Source organism: Petromyzon marinus, chromosome 8 (assembly GCF_048934315.1).
Source record: "Petromyzon marinus isolate PM22_M1 ecotype Great Lakes invasive population chromosome 8, UKy_Petmar_22M1.pri1.0, whole genome shotgun sequence".
In the NCBI taxonomy this organism is placed as follows: domain Eukaryota; kingdom Metazoa; phylum Chordata; class Hyperoartia; order Petromyzontiformes; family Petromyzontidae; genus Petromyzon; species Petromyzon marinus.
In genome coordinates, this window is record NC_133674.1 from 19682255 (window position 1) to 19702827 (window position 20573).

The 20573-nt window shown below is 49.7% G+C and overlaps 1 protein-coding gene across 9 annotated transcripts in view; it reads left to right on the plus strand.

Annotated features, from left to right (window-relative positions):
* The window catches only part of KCNMA1 (potassium calcium-activated channel subfamily M alpha 1), a 104222-nt gene that overhangs the window by 32416 nt on the left and 51233 nt on the right, over positions 1-20573 (plus strand). For 7 of the 9 annotated variants that reach the window (XM_076065745.1, XM_076065750.1, XM_076065752.1 and 4 more), the window contains exons 9-15: positions 850-941; positions 8386-8496; positions 10204-10309; positions 11464-11546; positions 12423-12492; positions 13410-13565; positions 17071-17180. In XM_076065745.1, coding sequence (XP_075921860.1) covers positions 850-941; positions 8386-8496; positions 10204-10309; positions 11464-11546; positions 12423-12492; positions 13410-13565; positions 17071-17180 — 728 coding nt within the window. Of the gene's footprint in view, positions 1-849; positions 942-1101; positions 1194-8385; positions 8497-10203; positions 10310-11463; positions 11547-12422; positions 12493-13409; positions 13566-17070; positions 17181-20573 lie in introns of all 9 variants that reach the window. The other 2 variants (XM_076065746.1, XM_076065749.1) reach the window with 1 other exon arrangement.

The window sequence follows — 20573 nt, forward strand, 5'->3', positions numbered from 1 at the left end:
AAACGTGGATATAATGCATTCGTGCTACGAGCGAACACACTTTCGATTTTAAATTAGCTACAGGTGGCACATTTCATCCAATCACAGATATTTACAATGGGGGACAAGCTGAAAAATAAAACATCGAATCACCATCACACGATGCCAGTGGCAGCCGTGAATGTAAACCGATAAGACGTTCATCGCAAACAAACTCGCATTTTGCTTCAAATTAGCCCAGTTTTTTGCCCCCCCGTCCCACCCGCTTCTAACTGGCAAGCCAGTCATGTTAATTAGTCACACTTGTACAACATTTATCGCAAGAAATCCTCCACGGGTTTATGTTTGTTGCAACAACAACAAAAACATGGCCTCACAACAATGCTTTGTTGTCTCCGTGTGTCCGACCCCGCTCTCGACGTGTGACCGTGGCGGCTATTTCCTACGTTTCCGTTCATTTTCAAAAGTGCTCAGGACGAGTTCTTGTTGGGTTTTGTTATTACTATCAAAGTAAAGTTGCAGAGTTGCAAACGCAACTAGCGCGACATTAATTTAATTCTCCCGTAAAGCAATCGCTGCTCATTGCGCCACGTGGGGAAAAAAATTGCCTCGCGTAAGGGTAAATCATTAATCTTACTCACATCCACAATTTGCGATCTGAACTTTAAGAATTTTGTAAAAGTAATGCAAAAGAAAATGACCACGTGTTTCACGAGCATATGTGTGTGTGCGACACGGGTCACGGATACAACCGGTGGACTGTGAAACATCCGACAACAGTTAAGCTCTTCAGTTCCTTCTCTGCACTCGAAACTTGCTGTCTTTAGTCTCTGTGTTTGTCTGTTCTTCTCTCCTGTTTTCCTCTTGTAGGCCATGTTTGCCAGCTACGTCCCTGAAATAATAGAATTAATAGGAAACCGCAAGAAATATGGTGGCACCTATAGTGCTGTTAGTGGAAGGAAGTAAGTATGGCATGCTGTACACAGAGGTTTCCCCATCCTCCCCATGCTCCCCATGTTCCCTTCACCCCCTGCCCCCTGCTTCACCCGCCCCCCCTAAACATCCACGCTCAGAGGCAGACACCTCTCCGCATGCTCTCTTTCTATTCCATGATGCATGTAGGCAATGTTTGCTCGCTACGTGCCAGAAATCGCTGCGCTCATCCTAAACCGGAAGAAATACGGTGGGAAATATAATCCGACGCGGGGCAGAAAGTAAGTCGACCGAATGAGCGATGCGGCCTCGAACGTTTGTAAAGAACGCTGACGGGATGTGGCTTGGATGCAAGGTGTCCGCAGCCCTGATTGCGACTCGCATCATTGCTTTCCGCGTGTGACTTCGTCGCCCGTTGTTGCTCAGGCCGCCTGCCTTCCAGGCGGTCTCCGCCGACCACTTAGTCCAGTGTTCTTCACTAATGTTCGGAGGGGGGAGCACTTTCGCCGATAATACATCAGCAGCGTGAGGGCCGCCACACCACCTGGAAGGGGTCTTTTCACATTTGTGTATTGTGGGGGGGCCACACTAAAGGCCATCGGGGGCCGCCAGTGGCCCGCGGGCCTTGCTATGAAGAACATTGATTTAGAGTCCACCTTCGAAACTAGGAGTGGGAGTCTTAACACGATGGGACATGTTACCAGTGAGTGAATACTACATATAATGCTGTGGATAAGCTTTCTGCAGCCAATGTTATGAATCACAAATGATTAGTTTCGGGTTAGATTGCGTACGTAAGATAACGTGTGTCGCAAACACTTCACCACCCGACGCAGCTGATTAATAGGGTTTGTGGCGTGAACAAATGTGGCAAGTTCATAACTGCTTCAGCAACACCATCTGTGCAATCCCATTGGCACATTTCTTCATGTGACTGCATCGGGTGGAGGAGGGTTTATGACACACATTTTATTTGCGCTACGTGTCCCATTTTTTAAAGAATGAAACAGAGTATTAAACTTGCGTTTTCAGTCAGTGATTTCCTGCTGCTTAAAATGAGGATCAAGTTCATCCCCGGTTTACAATCCCTGAGCCAGTTGGTGCAATTTCCACATTCCAATGGCAGGGGCGAATCTATCCATAGGACAACCACTGTTGACTTCCCCCACGAAGTGGAATCAATTTTACATCAACCCCGGAAGGATGTCAACTCCCAATGAGGATTTTTGAACTCACAACCTTCCCTTCCGCTTGAAATCCACTCGCTCTCCCACCACGAGCCACCTGGCCGGATGAAATCTGCGCTCGCTGGTAACACGAACCATCTCGTGCACAGAGACCTGGCAAGAGGAGGGCGACCTAAGCAACAACTGTAACACTCCTGATTAAAATTTGAATATGAAACGTGGCTGTTGACTAATTTCGATGAGCCTCACGAGATGTTATGTAAGCGAAGGCTCGGAAATGGTTTGAATGCACACGCAGCGATTTAAACCTCTTTGGTGATCGTCAGCATTCCAAAAACTGTGTCCGATTTTTTTCTAGCCCGACTGGAGCAGCTGTTACGACATGCACTGATGGAGGTTTCGTAATAAGCGCAATCGAGAGCGCGTCCGTTCGCTCGGCGTAATGAGTTTTTTCTCGCAAATGCTTTTGCACGATTCCTGTCATGCCAATCGGCTGTGTTGGCGGCGCGCATGTTTGCATGTCGTGTCTGGTGCCACTACGACTGTTGCACTGCATTCAAGTGAATGTGCACCCACCGACATTTATTTGTGAGCGCAGGTAACTGGGGCTTAATTTTTCAGTGAATATTTGCTGGGTTGCTAGTAATTTCAAATTTAAATTGTTTTTTTTTTTAACCAGATGTGAACTCAAGATTAACTGGATATAGTCCAATTTGTCAAAAGTGTCCTGGGGCCACAGTGCAATAAAAGCCAACACAAATAAAAGAAAGTACAAGCAACAAAGCAAATGGAAGACCGCAGTGGGTCGTCACGTGATGAACAGCCACCGCCAGAGGGAGAGGCAGCATTGGATCCAAGGCTGGGACACCTGAGGTCGAGGCCAATGCCAGAAGCCTTTCAGGTGGAGGCCAGTATCTAGGCCAGATCCTCTAGGTGAAGGCCAATGTCAAGGCCAGATTCTCTAGGTGGAAGCCAGTGTCAAGGCCGGATCCTCTAGGTGGAGGCCAGTGGCAAGGCCAGATCCTCTCGGTGGAAGCCAGTGTCAAGGCCGGATCCTCTAGGTGGAGACCAGTGTCAAGGCCGGATCCTCTAAGTGGAAGCCAGTGTCAAGGCCGGATCCTCTAGGTGGAGGCCAGTATCAGGGCCAGATCCTCTAGGTGGAGGCCAATGTCAAGACCGGATCCTCTAGGTGGAGGCCAGTGTCACGGCCGGATCCTCTAAGTGGAGGCCAATGTCTAGGCCGGATCCTCTAGGTGGAGGCCAATGTCAAGGCCGGATCCTCTAGGTAGAGGCCAATGTCAAGGCCAGATCTTCTAGGTGGAGGCCAATGTCAAGGCCGGATCCTCTAGGTAGAGGCCAATGTCAAGGCCAGATCCTCTAGGTGGAGGCCAGTGGCAAGGCCGGATCCTCTAGGTGGAGGTCAATGTCAAGGCCGGATCCTCTAGGTGGAATCCAGCGTCAAGCCCGGATCCTCTAGGTCAAGGCCATTGTGAAGGCCGGTGCCTCCAAGCCAAGTCCTCGGGCGAACGCCAAGGCCAAGGATGAGAGCTGAGAAAATGTCCTCGAGCTGACCTTGAGGTCAAGGTCTGGTCTCGAGAACCTGAGACTGGTGAGAGCTATACTGGGTGCGGTGTGTAGAAATATTTTCCAGGTCACTGACTTGGTCAGACCTAGCTCACAATCAAGCCCTGAATGTAATCTTACAGAGGAATTCTGTGCAGTCCACCGGTGGACCTCATAATGTACACTACAGCTTGCATATGAACAGAATGCCACCACCTGTTAAACTACAGCAGTACTATGCAATGGTACAATACAATTTTGATTAATATAGCATGTCAATATGCCGCACAGAAACAGTGGGCATGGTGCTTTTGCAGAACGAGGCAGGCAGAGGGAGAAGAGGAGGAAAGGTCTTAAGCCTGACCTTGAACAGCAACAGGAATTCAACAGAACGGACGGCTAGGGGAACAGAGTTTCACTGAGTCAATTCTCATACTGTAACGGACAAATTACTCGGCAAACAAATGAGTACATTTTTATCTACCCCGAATATTTGTATCTATAAAATGAAGTGCAAGTAACGCAGAAAATAGAATACTGGAGAGTAGGTCGGCACGGGAAGAGCAGCCACCGCCATCAACAGCCAGCAGAGTTTCCAGCCTTCTGTGCATCGGTTTGCTTTGTGACCAGGCGATGATAATGCCAAATCACCTGGCTTCTTGGGGGGAAGGCGAAAGCCAAGGCGCCAGATCCAGAGCCCCCGCTAAGCGTCATATGCGTCTACCGCGTTCCACTCCATCCACTTGTAGTCCGAGTCGGCTCGTGATCTCCAATAAACGCGTTACAGCTCGCCAATCCACTGCTGATCTCAACCCTTGGCACCCCTCCATGTTCACACACTCCGTGCGCACGTTACATCACCTGTGCATCTGCCAGGCAGTGCCCTTCACACACAAACACTCACTCGTGTTATACCCAGGGCTTCATTTCTCCATCGATATATGTATTTTTTTGTTCCAGGTCACTAGTTACTGGGGTTCGGCGCGTGATTAGTAGCGCAAGCCTCAGCGAGGTATACTGGATGTTGTGTGTCGGGAGTGGATGCTATTGTCCAGGCCGCTAACCTGGACAGACTCCGGCTCAAACTAAGCCCTGGTCATATCCAACCGCTCTATGAATCTCCATAGATCTAAACAAATTATTTGCCGATCATGTCGCTGGCAGCAGTGCACACCAAGTAAACATGCAACGTCGTTGGCGCGTGGGTAGAACCGTTGGACGAAGTTCGGCCCAACGTTCCATGTTTATTGGGAAAGCAGAAATAACAAGAACACGGCGATGACAAACGTGTCGAGGTTTTTTTCTCTTCCCGCTACGAATCGTAATTTGCTTCGTAGCCATAGAGCTCTGCCCATTCCCAGTACGATTTGTAAATCGAATAAAGAAGCAGAAAGATGGAGAGGTGTGAAAGCGATGATGCAGCTGGGCAGTTCCGAAAATTAGGATGCACATTGCGGACACAATTTAAAAGTTGTGGGGTTGCGAGTCAATTTGACACGTAGGCTTTCATGCCCAATATTCAAAATTAAGGTATTATTGGTTAGTTCGCCTAAGTATGAAAGTGTCGTTGACAACGCCAGCACCCAACACAGCCAATTAGTAACGTTTGTCACTTAAACAAAATGTGCCAATTAGTTACTACTTCAGCCCACCAGTGTGTTTACGAGTAAATCCACAACATTTACAATTTGAGTACGACGTTTCCCTGTCAATTACATCCAGCATCATCGGGCGCTTATTACCAGAATTTTCATTGGTACGATCACCAGGTGGTGTTTTCATGGGCATACCACATCAAACAATCAGGAACCGTAATTCACATCGGGGGAAAATGACGTGTCCACCTTTCTTGGTAGGGGAGAAATGCGCTCAAATTTCCACGGTGCCGGATGTACTTGGACGAAGTGACGCTTTCATCTACGCTGGGATGGTGGCGGTGCATTCCGTTTGATGCGCACAAGTCGAACCCCCCACTTGTTCCACAGAGAATCCGTAATTATCAACAAATGTAGATAATTACCTTTCAAATAACATCTGTGTGTATTATACGTGCCATTTTCGACCGAGAGGTCGCCTAAATTGTGGACCTGCCAAGCTGTAGTAAGATCAAGGTCAATTGTTTTCATATCTGAACATAATTTTCGTGGGACAAACGATAAGAGCGATAAGAACGCACTGCGTTGGGAGAGATGCACAGGGCACGACTCACAAGCAGCACATTCCTCGTTAGCACTGCCTTCTAACGCGATGCGTGATTAATTCTGTTCGATTGGTTTATGTATTGCCGAAAAGAATGTTCACTCTCGTGTCGTTATGCGGAGATTGATGCTCCCCTCCGCTGAGTCGTACCATTTTGTAGGAATTCAGAACTGGCTCCTCCATCATCATCACGCAGCCGTTATCAATCCACTGCTGGATGAAGGACTCCCCACGCCACAGCCATCTCTCACGATCCTGCGATGTAATCACAATCCGCTCAGCGCCTGCACACGAGCGGATTTATTCACTCGATCTCCTTGGTGGGCGTCCCTTTGGGCGCGTTCACTCCCCTGGTTGCCACTCGGTCGTCGTTATTATCACGAGTGGCTGTTCCATGGAAATTTCTCCCCAACCAATAGTCATGTGGAATTCCCACCACGGACTCTGGACTGACCAATGAAGGATGAGCCAGGCCCCAATGGTTATGAGAGCATTTTCAACTCGCCGGCTGTTGTTACGTTCAGCCCAAAGCACTATGCTAGGGTTTGAATGTTAGACTCACAGCCAGGAAGCAGCGGAAGTTGTGCACCACAGGAATTATGATAAGATGAGATCTCGGGGATTGCAAGACTGGATCGGCTCAAACATTGAAGACAATAGTATCAATTTCAGACAAGCTGAGAGAAAGTCGACTCGGATGACGAGGATGTCGTTGAGAGAGAGGAACACCGCATGGGAAGAGAGGCGATGAACATGTTAGCACTGGGGCGGAGACTGAGAGGCACGGCCTCAAGAGGGGTGGATCCAGGCAGTGAACGAGGATGTGAACGACTGCGAATTGGATGTGGGAGACGATGGCCCGAGGCAGACACGATTACAGAAAGAGGACCAGGATGGCAGAACATCACACGAGCGGGGAAATGCCAGGAGGAAGGGAAAATACCGCACAGAGGTCAGGCACGAGAGCGGTGCTTTGCGCGGGAGCGAAAAGAGATGAGTTCATCGGTTGTAGAACAGGCGCAATGACACAGGGATCAGAAACATTTGACATTGACCAACAAAGTGGAACAAGCTATGAAAAGTGTGCAAAGAAGCGTGGAGAGATGCATACTTGTAATGACACTTAAGAGACAGACAGAAAGAATAAATTATTGATCATAGAATTGTTTAAAGTCAAGGAATTTGGGCTGGACACGTCACCAGAAGAGATTATAGCCATTTTTTTTATTTAAAGCTTTCGCGACTGCAGTAATTCATATCCTTAGCTCTTTCGGTAAAGTCACGTTGTTTTATATATATTTTGTTATTTTATTGTTTCCCTTCAACGTGACTTTACCGAAAGAGCTAAGAATATTATAGCCATTGTCGGAGACTTTCGACGCAGTAGCAGTCAATGGGAGGGCATCCAGGGTGGAGAAGACACGACGAGATCAGTTTGTGTGCAGCTCGATGAATAAGACCTGAGAGAGAGCAAGAACTTTGGTAGACATTTTCCCAGCAGTGGATAGATCATGGATGATGATATGCACTGGAAATGGCTTTTTCAGAACACAATGAAATGTAGCGTTTACATTGTTATCATAGTACCCGACCCCAGATTATCTAAAAAGGGGAATTTCGTGCCCCACGCCAACACTTAAATCACTTTGATTGGGCAAAATTTTTGACTGCTCGAGTCAAATGGATGCTGAGAATAACTGAAAAAATTTTTCACGCGATTTACATATTTTTTAAAATTCTACAGATTGCCATCGTCTGGTCTAAAAATATGACTACAACAGAATACCTTTTTGCCCCCACTGTACCAACCGAACCGTGCCATGGCGTGCCCAGCCAGCCTCGCACGGCACAGCGAAGGGCCACGTTGGTTTTCCACTGCAGAAGCCGAGCAGAACCGTTGGGGCCACACGTGAGACGACGCAGCGACGCCGTGCTCCTCATCGACGTCGCACACGCAACGAGAATGCTCTAGTAGCTCCTGGCCCTGCTTGGCCCCGAGCCAGACTGAGATGGCCAGCATAGCACGACTCGGTTGCGACTCGGTGCTGCAAATTGGCAGTGAAAGACCACCCTGTACCGCGAGGGCCCTGCGCCGGCTCGGCACGGATGTGGCCAGTGGAAAAGTGGCGACGATGCCGATGAAATCCTTTCTCATTCCGACACGTCCGCAAGCTGCGGGGTGGGTGTCCTGTTCGCCGCTGAATCTCAGAACGCGCAGGCGGCTCGGCGCTAATTTTATTTTAGAGAGGCATAGCCCCGTTATGAGACCTCCTTTGCCAGTAACTATAGGCATAGCCCCGTTATTTTTGACTCGCTGTAGAGGACCGGAGCGACATGACCGCACTCTATGATAGCCGGCGCCAAACTGTGCCACACGCCCTCCCGCATGACCTTGCGGGAGCCTCGGTACCGATGAAGTTAGTCGAGTTTAGTTTTTCACGTACGCCATCGGAATGGGAAAAGGGGCGAAACGAACGCCGGCCGACCGTTCATAACCGCGCCCTGCGCTGTTTGCGTTCCTCAGACACATAGTCGTGTGTGGGCACATAACCCTGGAGAGCGTCTCCAACTTCCTCAAGGACTTCCTGCACAAGGACCGCGACGACGTGAACGTGGAGATCGTCTTCCTGCACAAGTGAGCGCCGCCCGCCCCCTCATCACTCGCGTTGCTGCTGCCGTTGTGGCGGTGCGGAGGTCACCGCAGGTCGCCACGGATAAATCGCGAATTTTGATAACTTCTGTGGAATCTTGGACGTGGCCATGGAAACGCCTTCCATTAGGTGCTTTCTTTAAATAACTATTTACATTTATGAGGCGCAACTCATCCGGGGATCTCTGCTTCCTGTGTGGCGCACTCAGCGAACTTGGTGGTGGTGGGATTGCTATTAATTATTTTTATTTTACTTAAAAAAATTGTTAATTTCACCAACATATTTCATTGAAAAAGAATTTGTCATTTTTATTTTATTTAAAATGTAATTTAACGTTTAAGGCGGACATCACGGGCCCCCCACCTTTTCCCCCGTGACCTCTCCCAGACCGAGGCTGTGAATTTGACTCAAAACGACCGTGCGAGAATCGTAGCCTCGCTCATCATCGTGATGGATAAAGTGGCAAGAAACCACTCCCATCCGTCATCCTCTTATCCACGAATCCTATTATTATTGATGGGGTGTGGGGTGGGGGAGGCAGGGAGTGGGGGGGGCATTACTCAGTGGGGAGGCGTCGATTTCAAATGCCCAGTCTACGCTTTGCTTAATTCCTTTACTGTGCACCAAACGTGATGAAGCAAGATGGACAAGCCTGTGCGTGTACATGTGGGTCGCAGTTGGGTAATTTCACTGCACTACAGACCTCGCGGCATGTCCCCTATTCCCACTGCTGGTGTAACGCAAGTTTAACAATTGTAACACAAATACAGGTGGAACAACGCATCGATTTGTACACGGATTAATCGATTCTCAAGCTCACGATACACACGTGCATGAATCCGTGTCTCAATTCGCTTGCATTATAGGTAATGTGTTCCTGCTCCCCCTGGGCAACAATTCATAACAATATATATTCTTAGTTCTTTCGGTAAAGTCACGTTGAAGGGAAACAACAAAATAATAAAATATATATAAAACAATAAAAATTCTCACGACGTTTCGACCATAACACAAACGGTCGTCTTCAGATGTGTTGGTTTGCATCGTGAGAATTTTCATTGTTTTATATATATTTTATTATTTTGTTGTTTCCCTTCAACGTGACTTTACCGAAAGAACTAAGAATATGAATTACTGCAGTCACGAAAGCTTTAAATCAAAATTTAATTCATAACAATGTTAAGAAATAATCGATATTTGAATGGAAGCGTGACCCTGAATCGCAACGATCGAGTGAGCGAGTCGAGTGGGTGAGGGGTGAATATTTCTGCCCCTAAAAGGCCCGAAATCTTACTCATAGTCCTTGACCACCACACGCGTTGTGGTGCGTTCACAGTTGGAATCCATTGGCCGCCCTGGTTATCACTGGCAGGTGTTAGACTCATAACAACACTACGCGCCATCTGTTTCACTCACAGTGGACGTTAAAGATCCCCGTGACCTCATTCGTAAGCGTAGCACCGTCGTGTGCCAGCGTCAGGGTGCATGTCTGCCAAATTTCGGATGAAGATCTCCACACATCTCTCGCTGCCCTCCGCCGTGTGAACCGGAGGCCCCTTGAAGGCCTCTCGGAGGCAGCTCTGCGATGTCCGCTTCCACGGACCAGCTCCCCGACACGAGAGACACGCACGGATTATGCGGGGGGGAAAAAAGTCTGGATAGATTCGGAGAAGTCGACGTCTCGTCCGCAGCATCTCTCCGAACCTGGAGCTGGAGGCGCTGTTCAAGCGACATTTCACGCAGGTGGAGTTCTACCAAGGCTCCGTGCTCAATCCCCACGACCTGGCGCGGGTCAAGGTAGCGCGCTCCGTTGCACTCCGCACTGGCGGCGATCGCGAGCGTACCGTCATTACCCGGATCAATGTGTGTATGTGTATGTATTTGGAAAGTTGCCAACGTTTCGGGCATGGGCCCTGGCTTCATAGCACAATATAAGTGGTGTCCATTCCTGTGGCGTCATGTTTTTGGGATCCCAAAACTGATTTTGGTTTTCCGCATTATTCAGAAATTCATAGCCAAGTCTAACTTTCGAATTTTTTGTCAGATTAACGTGAAAGTTGGCGACCCGTCGTGAACTCACACTGGCTGGAATCTGACCGCATCTCATTCATTTATTCATTATGCTCCATTCATTAACTCCCAGCTGAAGCCCTCTCGTCGTGGCTAGCAGACCTCCACTTTGGCATGTAGCTCCTCAATGTATTGCTGCTGCCATCACGCACAGAATAGAACAGAATATTCACCGTAACATTTATAACGTGGGGAAATGTAACTTGGAGAGGACAGAGGCGCCGTGGTGAGGGTTGCAAACTCTGAATGAATTCAGAGTTCTGGGGAGATTCTCTCCAACTTGGCGTAATGACAGCATACATTACGTATTCAGTGGTTGCACTGTCAAGGGAATGATAAATCGTTGTATTAACAACTAAAGCACTTGCGGGTGAATTATGTGCATTCATATTAATTTTCTTAAAACATCCTATTTATTAAAATCTCCCGGAATTTATTTCCATATCCACCACGAGATCGACGCCAACTCCCATAGAGACTCCCCGCCAATGTGGGAGGGTTGGCAACGCTAACCGTGGTGGATCTAAACGAAACTATTGTTTTATTTTACCAAGGCCCACTGAGCTACGTAGCTCTTTTTCAGATACGACCCGGGTATCACAAATGATGGCTCAACGAAGTGGCTCATCACCGTCACGTGGACATTTAGAGCAACAGCCAAATTCTCTGATGGCACATTGATTCTAAAACGTGGAGGGAAAAACCGGAGGACCTGGAGAAAAATCCACGCGAACTCCAAATATACAGCAGGTGTCAGGGTCGGGATCGATCCCACGACTTCCTGCATACCAGGCGAGGTAGTTAACATCTCGCCACATGTGATCGTCTGTCGTCGTCATTGTCTTCGTTGTGTCCCGGCGTGTGCGGGGCGCCGCGTGCAGATCGAGGCGGCAGACGCGTGCCTCATCCTCGCCAACAAATACTGTGGAGATCCCGACGCCGAGGACGCCTCCAACATCATGAGGCGAGCGAGCGAGCGAGTGGCACCGGGGCCAGCGCCCTTAGTGGACGGCAGGCTCACTGCCACGCGTCCGCACGAACGTGTCGGACACGCTTTAATGCATGGGTGGCCGACTACGTGTGTATGTTGAACTTCTTTCGCGCCGTATGCTGCCAACAGTGCTAATCGGAGGTGCGGGGGGAAGGACAACTAAACACAAAGCAGTGGACTGAGGGAGTGCGTGGGCGGCTGCGTGAGACGCTGGGGGTCAGAGTGGCTGAGTGGATGGCTTGGGAAGCTGGTTGAGGGGCTGGCCGGTTGACTGGGTGTGTGAGTGGCTGGCTGGAGGGGCTGGCTGTGTGGCCGGATTGCTGGGTGGGTTTGGTGTGCGCCAGCAGCATTGGCCACAGCCAACAGCCAAACATCACTTGGTTCCCATCCCACGGAGTTGGCCGAGTTTGGCGATGCTGCCACGGACTTGAAGGTCGCCGGTTCAATTCACTTGAAGCATTTAAAGCAATGGGGCAGGTTTCTTAAAATCACGCCACCTCTGTCTGTCCACCCAGCAGTATCAATGTGTACATGGCAGTTATCTGATTGTCAGATTGCATACGGTGGGGTAAAGTGTGGGTACTCCGACTTCTTCCAAGGCATCTGTCCAGTGTCTACGGATTAGGTGACATCCCTCTAGAAGGTCTGTCTGGAGGTCACCCTGGTGGAGGCCCTCCTGAGGGCAGTGGCGTGGGCGAGCGATCGCAGCGCTGTAACCTGCGCTCGCTCTGGTGAACCACGTGGCTTGCAAGCGAGTCTAGAGTTGTGCTCGCATCTGTGCACTGGTGCGTCCGTCTGAATTGAATTGTCGCTGGGCTTTGCTGGGCCGTGCCGCTTTTGTTGTTGCAGGGTCATCTCCATAAAAAACTACCATCCCCGAATCCGAGTCATTACCCAGATGCAACAGTACCACAATAAGGTACCAGCTCGCCATCCATCTTCTGCAATAACCACACGAATGCTCTCTCCTCGTACACACGGCCCCAAAATCCTTCAACCCGCCAATGGCAAAAAGACAAAGTGCCAGGACTGGGGAAGTGGTTCAGAGGTCAGAGTACCGAGGTGCACGGCTAAGACCCTGAGATCAGATCCGGGTTCCAGCTCACCTGTGATTAAGCCCTGCTCGCAATAACTGTATCCAACTGCACACGATGATCAACATTGTATCCAACTCCACTATTAATTTCTCGTCGTGTGGCCGTGGGTTTTGGCTGTTTTACTTTTGTCATTGTGTTGACTCGGGTTGCTCTTGCACGCGAGGCTAATCCTGCTCTTTCCTGTTCTTACCTGGTTCAACACAACACACCCTGTGCAACATTATTTTTAGTGCTTCATCTGCAGAACTTATATTCCAGCCGTCTGCGTACACCGCTGGGTCCGTCATTATGCTGCTGTTTTTTATATATATTTAATGAGTATTTAGTTTTCATACACTTTTTTGTAACACTTGCTGAGCAATAGGCCCGTAGGCCAGCAGACAGCGCGAGCAACGTTGTAAAAGACGAGAGTTTACGTTCCGTGAATTTGGCGAGGTTATTGTAAGAGATTGGGGAAAGAGACGGTGGGAGGGAATTCAAAGGTGGAGCCGTGGGTGGGAATAAGCAAAAAGAGAAGTGAGCTGCAGTGTGGGGAGTGAGTGGGTGGGTGAGTTGATGTGACCTGCAGTGTGGTGTGTGTGGGCACGTGGGTGGGTGAATGAGTAGGTAGCCAAGTCAGCGGGTGGGTGAATTGTTGTGACCTGCAGTGTGGTGAGTGGATAGGGGTGAGCGTTGCTATGACCTGCGGTTGCTTGAACACCACTTCCTCCGTTGTTGTTGTTGCTCCCCCTGCGTCCAGGCCCACCTCCTGAACATCCCGAGCTGGAACTGGAAGGAGGGCGACGACGCCATCTGCCTCGCCGAGCTCAAGCTTGGGTTCATCGCCCAGAGCTGCCTCGCGCCCGGCCTCTCCACCATGCTCGCGAACCTCTTCTCCATGCGCTCGTACATCAAGGTGAGCGTGGCCCAAACCGGCGAGCATCAAAACTCGCCGTTTCGAGAAGAAACAAACAAAAACTAAACGTATTTTTACTCGTTATTTATCCACGCACACAATTTCGTAGGATCGCAGGAACATTGGCTGTGATCGTTTAGCATTGCTGTTGATAGGTATAACCTTGTAGGCTCATGGTGGTAACTTATGCCAATAATTCCTACCTCCAAGCCAGCCTAACAGCATATACAGAAAATATTCAGCAAGTCAGGGGATGCTACCTTGGTTCTTGTAATATTCACTGTATAATTATATTTACAATATATTATATATTATACAGTCCAGAGGTCACCGGTTCAATCTGCTGGCGTGGCAATGCAAATGCGTACGCCACGCTTAGTCGATCAGCAGGTCATGTGTGGCGAGGAGAAGTGTGGGGTACTTCCCACCCTCTCTCCTGAAAGACGCCTGGCTAGCATGGAAGAGTAGGCCAAAATTAATTTTATAGAAGGGGGGGCTCCATTGAACTCCGCTCTCCATCAACATGCGCACGAGCAAGCAATTGCAGGGCCACACCTTTACCTCTTTACAACCCACGCAATCAGTGGCAGCCTAAACACCGCCCGGCACGAACACTGGGGGAGTGTCCACGCGGGTTTTTAATTCTGACTAATAAGGGGAGGGGCACCGCATTTTGGTCCGCTTGGATTTTAGTTTTTTTTCTTCCACAAACGGAGGATGCAAATCGAATGAACACTTAGAGGTTTAGGCCGCCGTGTCTCCTAGGGGCTACTTCGAGGGCACCTGTAGATGTGCGAACGCACCGGTGACACTTCCAACGCGAGTACGGTGGCCTCGTCCCGTCAAGCCACGCTGCCAGTAAGGGATGGAAACCGAGTGGGCGGGGCATGCGCTGCGCCGCGTCAAGGGCTGGCCACGTCCGTACCTCGTTTATAATCCAGCCTGAAAACTCATTCCTCTAGAACTGCTGTTTGTGTTTAGTTTGTTGTCCTTCCCCCACACCTCCGATTAGCACGGTTGGCTACGTACGGTGTGAAAGAAGGTCAATGTGTGCGCGCACACACACACACGGGCACAGCGGTCGTGTCGTCCGACCAGGTGGCTCCGCGCGATTGAGCGGCTCGTGAGTCGGAAGGCCCCGAATTAGAATCCTGGGTCGGAGATTGACGCACCCCTCTGTGCTCAATAAAATAAGCACCACTTGGTGGTCGTCTGCCATGGGAACGTGGAAAGTTCATCACTGGCTCAGAGCCGTACGCAAGAGAGCACTGCGTCAATGATAGTTTGAGCAAACATCACTTGGACATGACATCTGCAGTTTGCTTTTAGTATCTGGCTTTGCACTCTTGTTCTGTCTAGACATTAGGATACAACTCTGCCGCTCTTCATCCTCACCTAGAAAATACTCACAAAGGTGCAGCCTATGATCAAGTCACTGGGAATGTTACAATCTTGCCAGATCTTGGCTAGCCAAGCAGGTGTTGGATGGACAACAACCCTGTGTGACAAGTGTTATAGGCTGCTGCACAGGGAACAGACAAGCAACCTATATTGTTGTACTGTACTTCTATGCTACTACAGCTATGCTGCTCATCTTCACAGCTTGTACCGACCAGCACGATGATGTACGGTCAAGGCCCCCCCCCCCTCCATGATCAACACGGCGGTGGAGTAACACAGGGCTGCGAATTATTATAATTTCACACAGCATATTTAGATGCTTATTAAATCAATGTTTATGCATGGCTCATAACTAAATAAATTCATATTTTAAGAGATAAAGCTATAACAATGCAACCCCCCGCCCCGCACCGGCAATAAATATACATCTGACTGTATTCTCTGGATTAAAAGATCTCACACGGAAGGTGGCACGCTCACAGTGTGCCTGGAGAATACGGCATCCCTTGTGCATCTCAGCGTGCTCTAGTTGCCGGCTTGATTTGCATCGGTCGGTAATACCTACAACTGCTGTTGACCGCAGATTTATATTTAAAATGTTGCATCAGCCACCAGGTGCCCATCGGAACATCACGCTATGTCCGACAGATATTATTCATAGGCTGTGATTTGTATTCTTCATCACCATGAGCTGTGGTCAATCCACTGCTGGATGAAGGCCTTCCCAAGCAGCCGCCGCCACCTCTCGCGATCTGTATGCTGTAAACGATGCACCCAGCACCTGCACACGGGAACCAATTTCATCGCTCCGTCTCCTTCGGTTGGACGTCCCTCTCAGACGCGTTCCGTCCTGTGCGCCGTTATTTTGTTATATTACTATTTATAGCCCTTTTGTCATCCGGGACGTAACAACATACTGTATTGTGTATTTATAATCGCTGTGTGTAGAATTGCGTTCAAAAAGACACCCAGAATAGTCCCGAGTCCCCAGGGGGGGTCGCACCACCGCGTGTGATTGACCGAAGGTGTCAGTCAAAGCGCACAGCACGGCCATCAACCCACTAGCTAGGGGGTCAGAGCCTTGAGCCAGCGCCGCCGAGAGGCTGGGTTCGATTCCGGGTTTTCGGTCACCCGTGTGCCTTAATACCGGGTTCCTCGAGGAGGAGCGAGCCCATGATCTCAGGCCAGCTGCCAATGACCGTGCATGAAAAGCGAGTGTGTCAACTTTGGCCTTGCACTTACATTTGGATTATTTCCAGCTCGCAGTTAAATATAAATCGGTTTGAATGCCGTGCGGCAAACCAAAAAAAAAACAATGGCCTCCTGTAGCAGGGAGGGTGAGAAAATACGGAATCCCTCGTGTGGATGACACATCACTTGATGACATTTAACAGTAGTTCTGTGATATCTCATTCCCCTCGGAGCGTCCCCTCCAACCCCCCCCACCCCAACACTGCACCACTCTGAGATTAGTTTTTGTCTCACGGCACTGACAGTACAATTTGGCAATAAAATTGTAGGAAAAGACACAACAGCAAAAACAAAAGACGTGTTATTAGACGTGGCGAGCGTGCCGCTGTCACCGGCATCACCACGCTCCCTGGGGGTCGATGCCATTGACAATGGGGATGCGTGCCTCCCCGGGCTACGGTTTTCTCGCTGGGCATTTTGCACACTTACAGCAGCCGGCTTGTCAGAAATGACAGTTACACCACGAACAAGAACTGCAGTGGTTTATTGTTCTCGGCGGCTACGCGACATCTTGCCGGACCATGTCCAGCAATGCAATTCGATGCGACCGTGTGTGTGTGTGTGGGTGTGTGTGTGTGGGTGTGTGTGTGGGTGTGTGTGTGGGTGTGTGGGTGTGTATGTGCGTGTGTGTGTGGGTGTGTGTGTGGGTGTGTGTGTGTGTGGGTGTGTGGGTGTGTGTGTGTCTGTGTGTGTGTGGGTGTGTGTGTGTGTATGTGTGTGTGTGGGTGTGTGTGTATGTGTGGGTGTGTGTGTGTGTATGTGTGTATGTGTCTGTGTGTGTGTGTATGTGTGTGTATGTGTGTATGTGTGTGCGCCTTTGCGTGCTCTTCTGCGTGTCCCTTTGCCACACCAGATCGAAGAGGACACTTGGCAGAAGTATTACCTGGAGGGAGTGTCCAACGAGATGTACACCGAGTACCTGTCCAACGCCTTCACGGGGCTGTCCTTCCCCACCGTTTGCGAGTGGGTCTGCGTCCCCTGCACCATCACGATAGCGCCACCACCGCCGCCGCCGCCACCACTGACACGGCCATGAAGGAAAGGAAAACACGACATCGGCCGTTGGCGGCGTTCACAATGCCCAACCGCGCTTCGCCGCTACCGCAGCCGCAATCCACGAACGTGCCTCGACGCCGTGGCATTGCCGTCAAGTGTGCAGGCGGTGCCATCGCACGACAGCCACAGCCACCCCCCCCCCCCCTCCATGCCAACCTTCTAGGAGGGCTCCATTGAACTCTCACTTTCTGCCAGCAGCAGTAGTACAAGCAAGCGATTTCCCATGCCAACCACGAGCAGCACCACCTTAAGGTCCAGTGCTCGCGGCCCTCCACGGTAACCAGCTTTCCGTGATTGCTAAGCACCAGGTGTAGCAGCGGATTAATTTGTGTTTAAGTGGACAATAGATTTGTAAACACGGAAAAGTTGGACCGTGCCGATGGGTCCAGACACTGTCGTTGAGCAGCACTGAGCAATATTGTGCAACTTGGTAATGTAATACATTTCAGTACCGTTGTAATGCACATTGCCAACGTTTAATTAAGATAAGCGCTCTTATGTTTATGGGTGGGGGACTGTTTGCCCATGGTCACACGAGACCCACCGCATCGGATTGACCCGCGAACGACACTCATCCGTCACTGCAAGCATCTTAGCCCCACTAATTGGGTAATTTAGGGGGGGAAATGTGCCTACCTCCCAACAGCAGCACTGCATTTCTCATTCTGTGCACACAATCACTTCTTTCACTGCCAGAGAAATTACTGCTGCTGTGTACCGTGCTGCTGTGTAACGTGTTACTGTGTGCCGTGCTGGTGTACCGTGTTAGTGTGTACCGTGTTAGTGTACCGTGCTGCTGTGTAACGTGTTACTGTGTGCCGTGCTGGTGTACCGTGCTGGTGTACCGTGTTAGTGTGTATCGTGTTAGTGTGTACCGTGCTGGTGTACCGTGTTAGTGTGTACCGTGTTAGTGTGTACCGTGTTAGTGTACCGTGTTAGTGTGTACCGTGTTAGTGTACCATGCTGCTGTGTACCGTGTTAGTGTGTACCGCGTTAGTGTACCGTGTTAGTGTGTACCGTGTTAGTGTACCGTGTTAGTGTGTACCGTGTTAGTGTGTACCGTGTTAGTGTGTACCGTGTTAGTGTACCGTGTTAGTGTGTACCGTGTTAGTGTACCGTGATAGTGTCTACCGTGTTAGTGTACCGTGTTAGTGTACCGTGCTGCTGTGTACCGTGTTAGTGTACCGTGTTAGTGCGTACCGTGTTACTGTGTACCGTGTTAGTGTGTACCGTGTTAGTGTACCGTGCTGCTGTGTACCGTGTTACTGTGTACCGTGTTAGTGTGTACCGTGTTACTGTGTACCGTGTTAGTGTGTACCGTGTTAGTGTACCGTGCTGCTGTGTAACGTGTTACTGTGTACCGTGTTAGTGTACCGTGTTAGTGTGTACCGTGTTAGTGTACCGTGCTGCTGTGTACCGTGTTAGTGTACCGTGTTAGTGTGTACCGTGTTAGTGTAGCGTGTTAGTGTACCGTGCTGCTGTGTACCGTGTTAGTGTGTACCGTGTTAGTGTACCGTGTTACTGTGTACCGTGTTAGTGTACCGTGTTAGTGTACCGTGTTAGTGTACCGTGTTAGTGTGTACCGTGTTAGTGTGTACCGTGTTAGTGTACCGTGTTAGTGTACCGTGCTGCTGTGTACCGTGTTAGTGTACCGTGTTAGTGTACCGTGTTAGTGTACCGTGTTAGTGTGTACCGTGTTAGTGTGTACCGTGTTAGTGTACCGTGCTGCTGTGTACCGTGTTAGTGTACCGTGTTAGTGTACCGTGTTAGTGTACCGTGTTAGTGTACCGTGTTAGTGTGTACCGTGTTAGTGTGTACCGTGTTAGTGTGTACCGTGTTACTGTGTACCGTGTTAGTGTACCGTGCTGCTGTGTACCGTGTTAGTGTGTACCGTGTTAGTGTACCGTGTTACTGTGTACCGTGTTAGTGTACCGTGTTAGTGTACCGTGTTAGTGTACCGTGTTAGTGTACCGTGTTAGTGTGTACCGTGTTAGTGTACCGTGTTAGTGTACCGTGCTGCTGTGTACCGTGTTAGTGTACCGTGTTAGTGTACCGTGTTAGTGTACCGTGTTAGTGTGTACCGTGTTAGTGTACCGTGTTAGTGTACCGTGCTGCTGTGTACCGTGTTAGTGTACCGTGTTAGTGTACCGTGTTAGTGTACCGTGTTAGTGTGTACCGTGTTAGTGTGTACCGTGTTAGTGTGTACCGTGTTAGTGTACCGTGCTGCTGTGTACCGTGTTAGTGTACCGTGTTAGTGTACCGTGTTAGTGTGTACCGTGTTAGTGTGTACCGTGTTAGTGTACCGTGCTGCTGTGTACCGTGTTAGTGTACCGTGTTAGTGTACCGTGTTAGTGTACCGTGTTAGTGTGTACCGTGTTAGTGTGTACCGTGTTAGTGTACCGTGTTAGTGTACCGTGTTAGTGTACCGTGTTAGTGTGTACCGTGTTAGTGTGTACCGTGTTAGTGTACCGTGTTACTGTGTACCGTGTTAGTGTACCGTGTTAGTGTGTACCGTGTTAGTGTACCGTGTTACTGTGTACCGTGTTAGTGTACCGTGTTAGTGTACCGTGTTAGTGTACCGTGTTAGTGTGTACCGTGTTAGTGTACCGTGTTAGTGTACCGTGCTGCTGTGTACCGTGTTAGTGTACCGTGTTAGTGTACCGTGTTAGTGTGTACCGTGTTAGTGTGTACCGTGTTAGTGTACCGTGCTGCTGTGTACCGTGTTAGTGTACCGTGTTAGTGTACCGTGTTAGTGTACCGTGTTAGTGTGTACCGTGTTAGTGTGTACCGTGTTAGTGTGTACCGTGTTAGTGTACCGTGTTAGTGTACCGTGCTGCTGTGTACCGTGTTAGTGTACCGTGTTAGTGTACCGTGTTAGTGTACCGTGTTAGTGTGTACCGTGTTAGTGTGTACCGTGTTAGTGTACCGTGCTGCTGTGTACCGTGTTAGTGTACCGTGTTAGTGTACCGTGTTAGTGTACCGTGTTAGTGTGTACCGTGTTAGTGTGTACCGTGTTAGTGTACCGTGTTAGTGTACCGTGTTAGTGTGTACCGTGTTAGTGTGTACCGTGTTAGTGTACCGTGTTACTGTGTACCGTGTTAGTGTACCGTGTTAGTGTGTACCGTGTTAGTGTGTACCGTGTTAGTGTACCGTGCCGGCCTTCATTAAACGAAGGCCGGCAGGCTACACGGGGGGGGGGGGGGAATGTCTCTGCATGTGAAAACGGTATTTGTTTATTTATTTGAGAGGCATGCTCGCCATGAGTATGGTGGGGAATCTTTTCCATTGCTCCATTTCAAA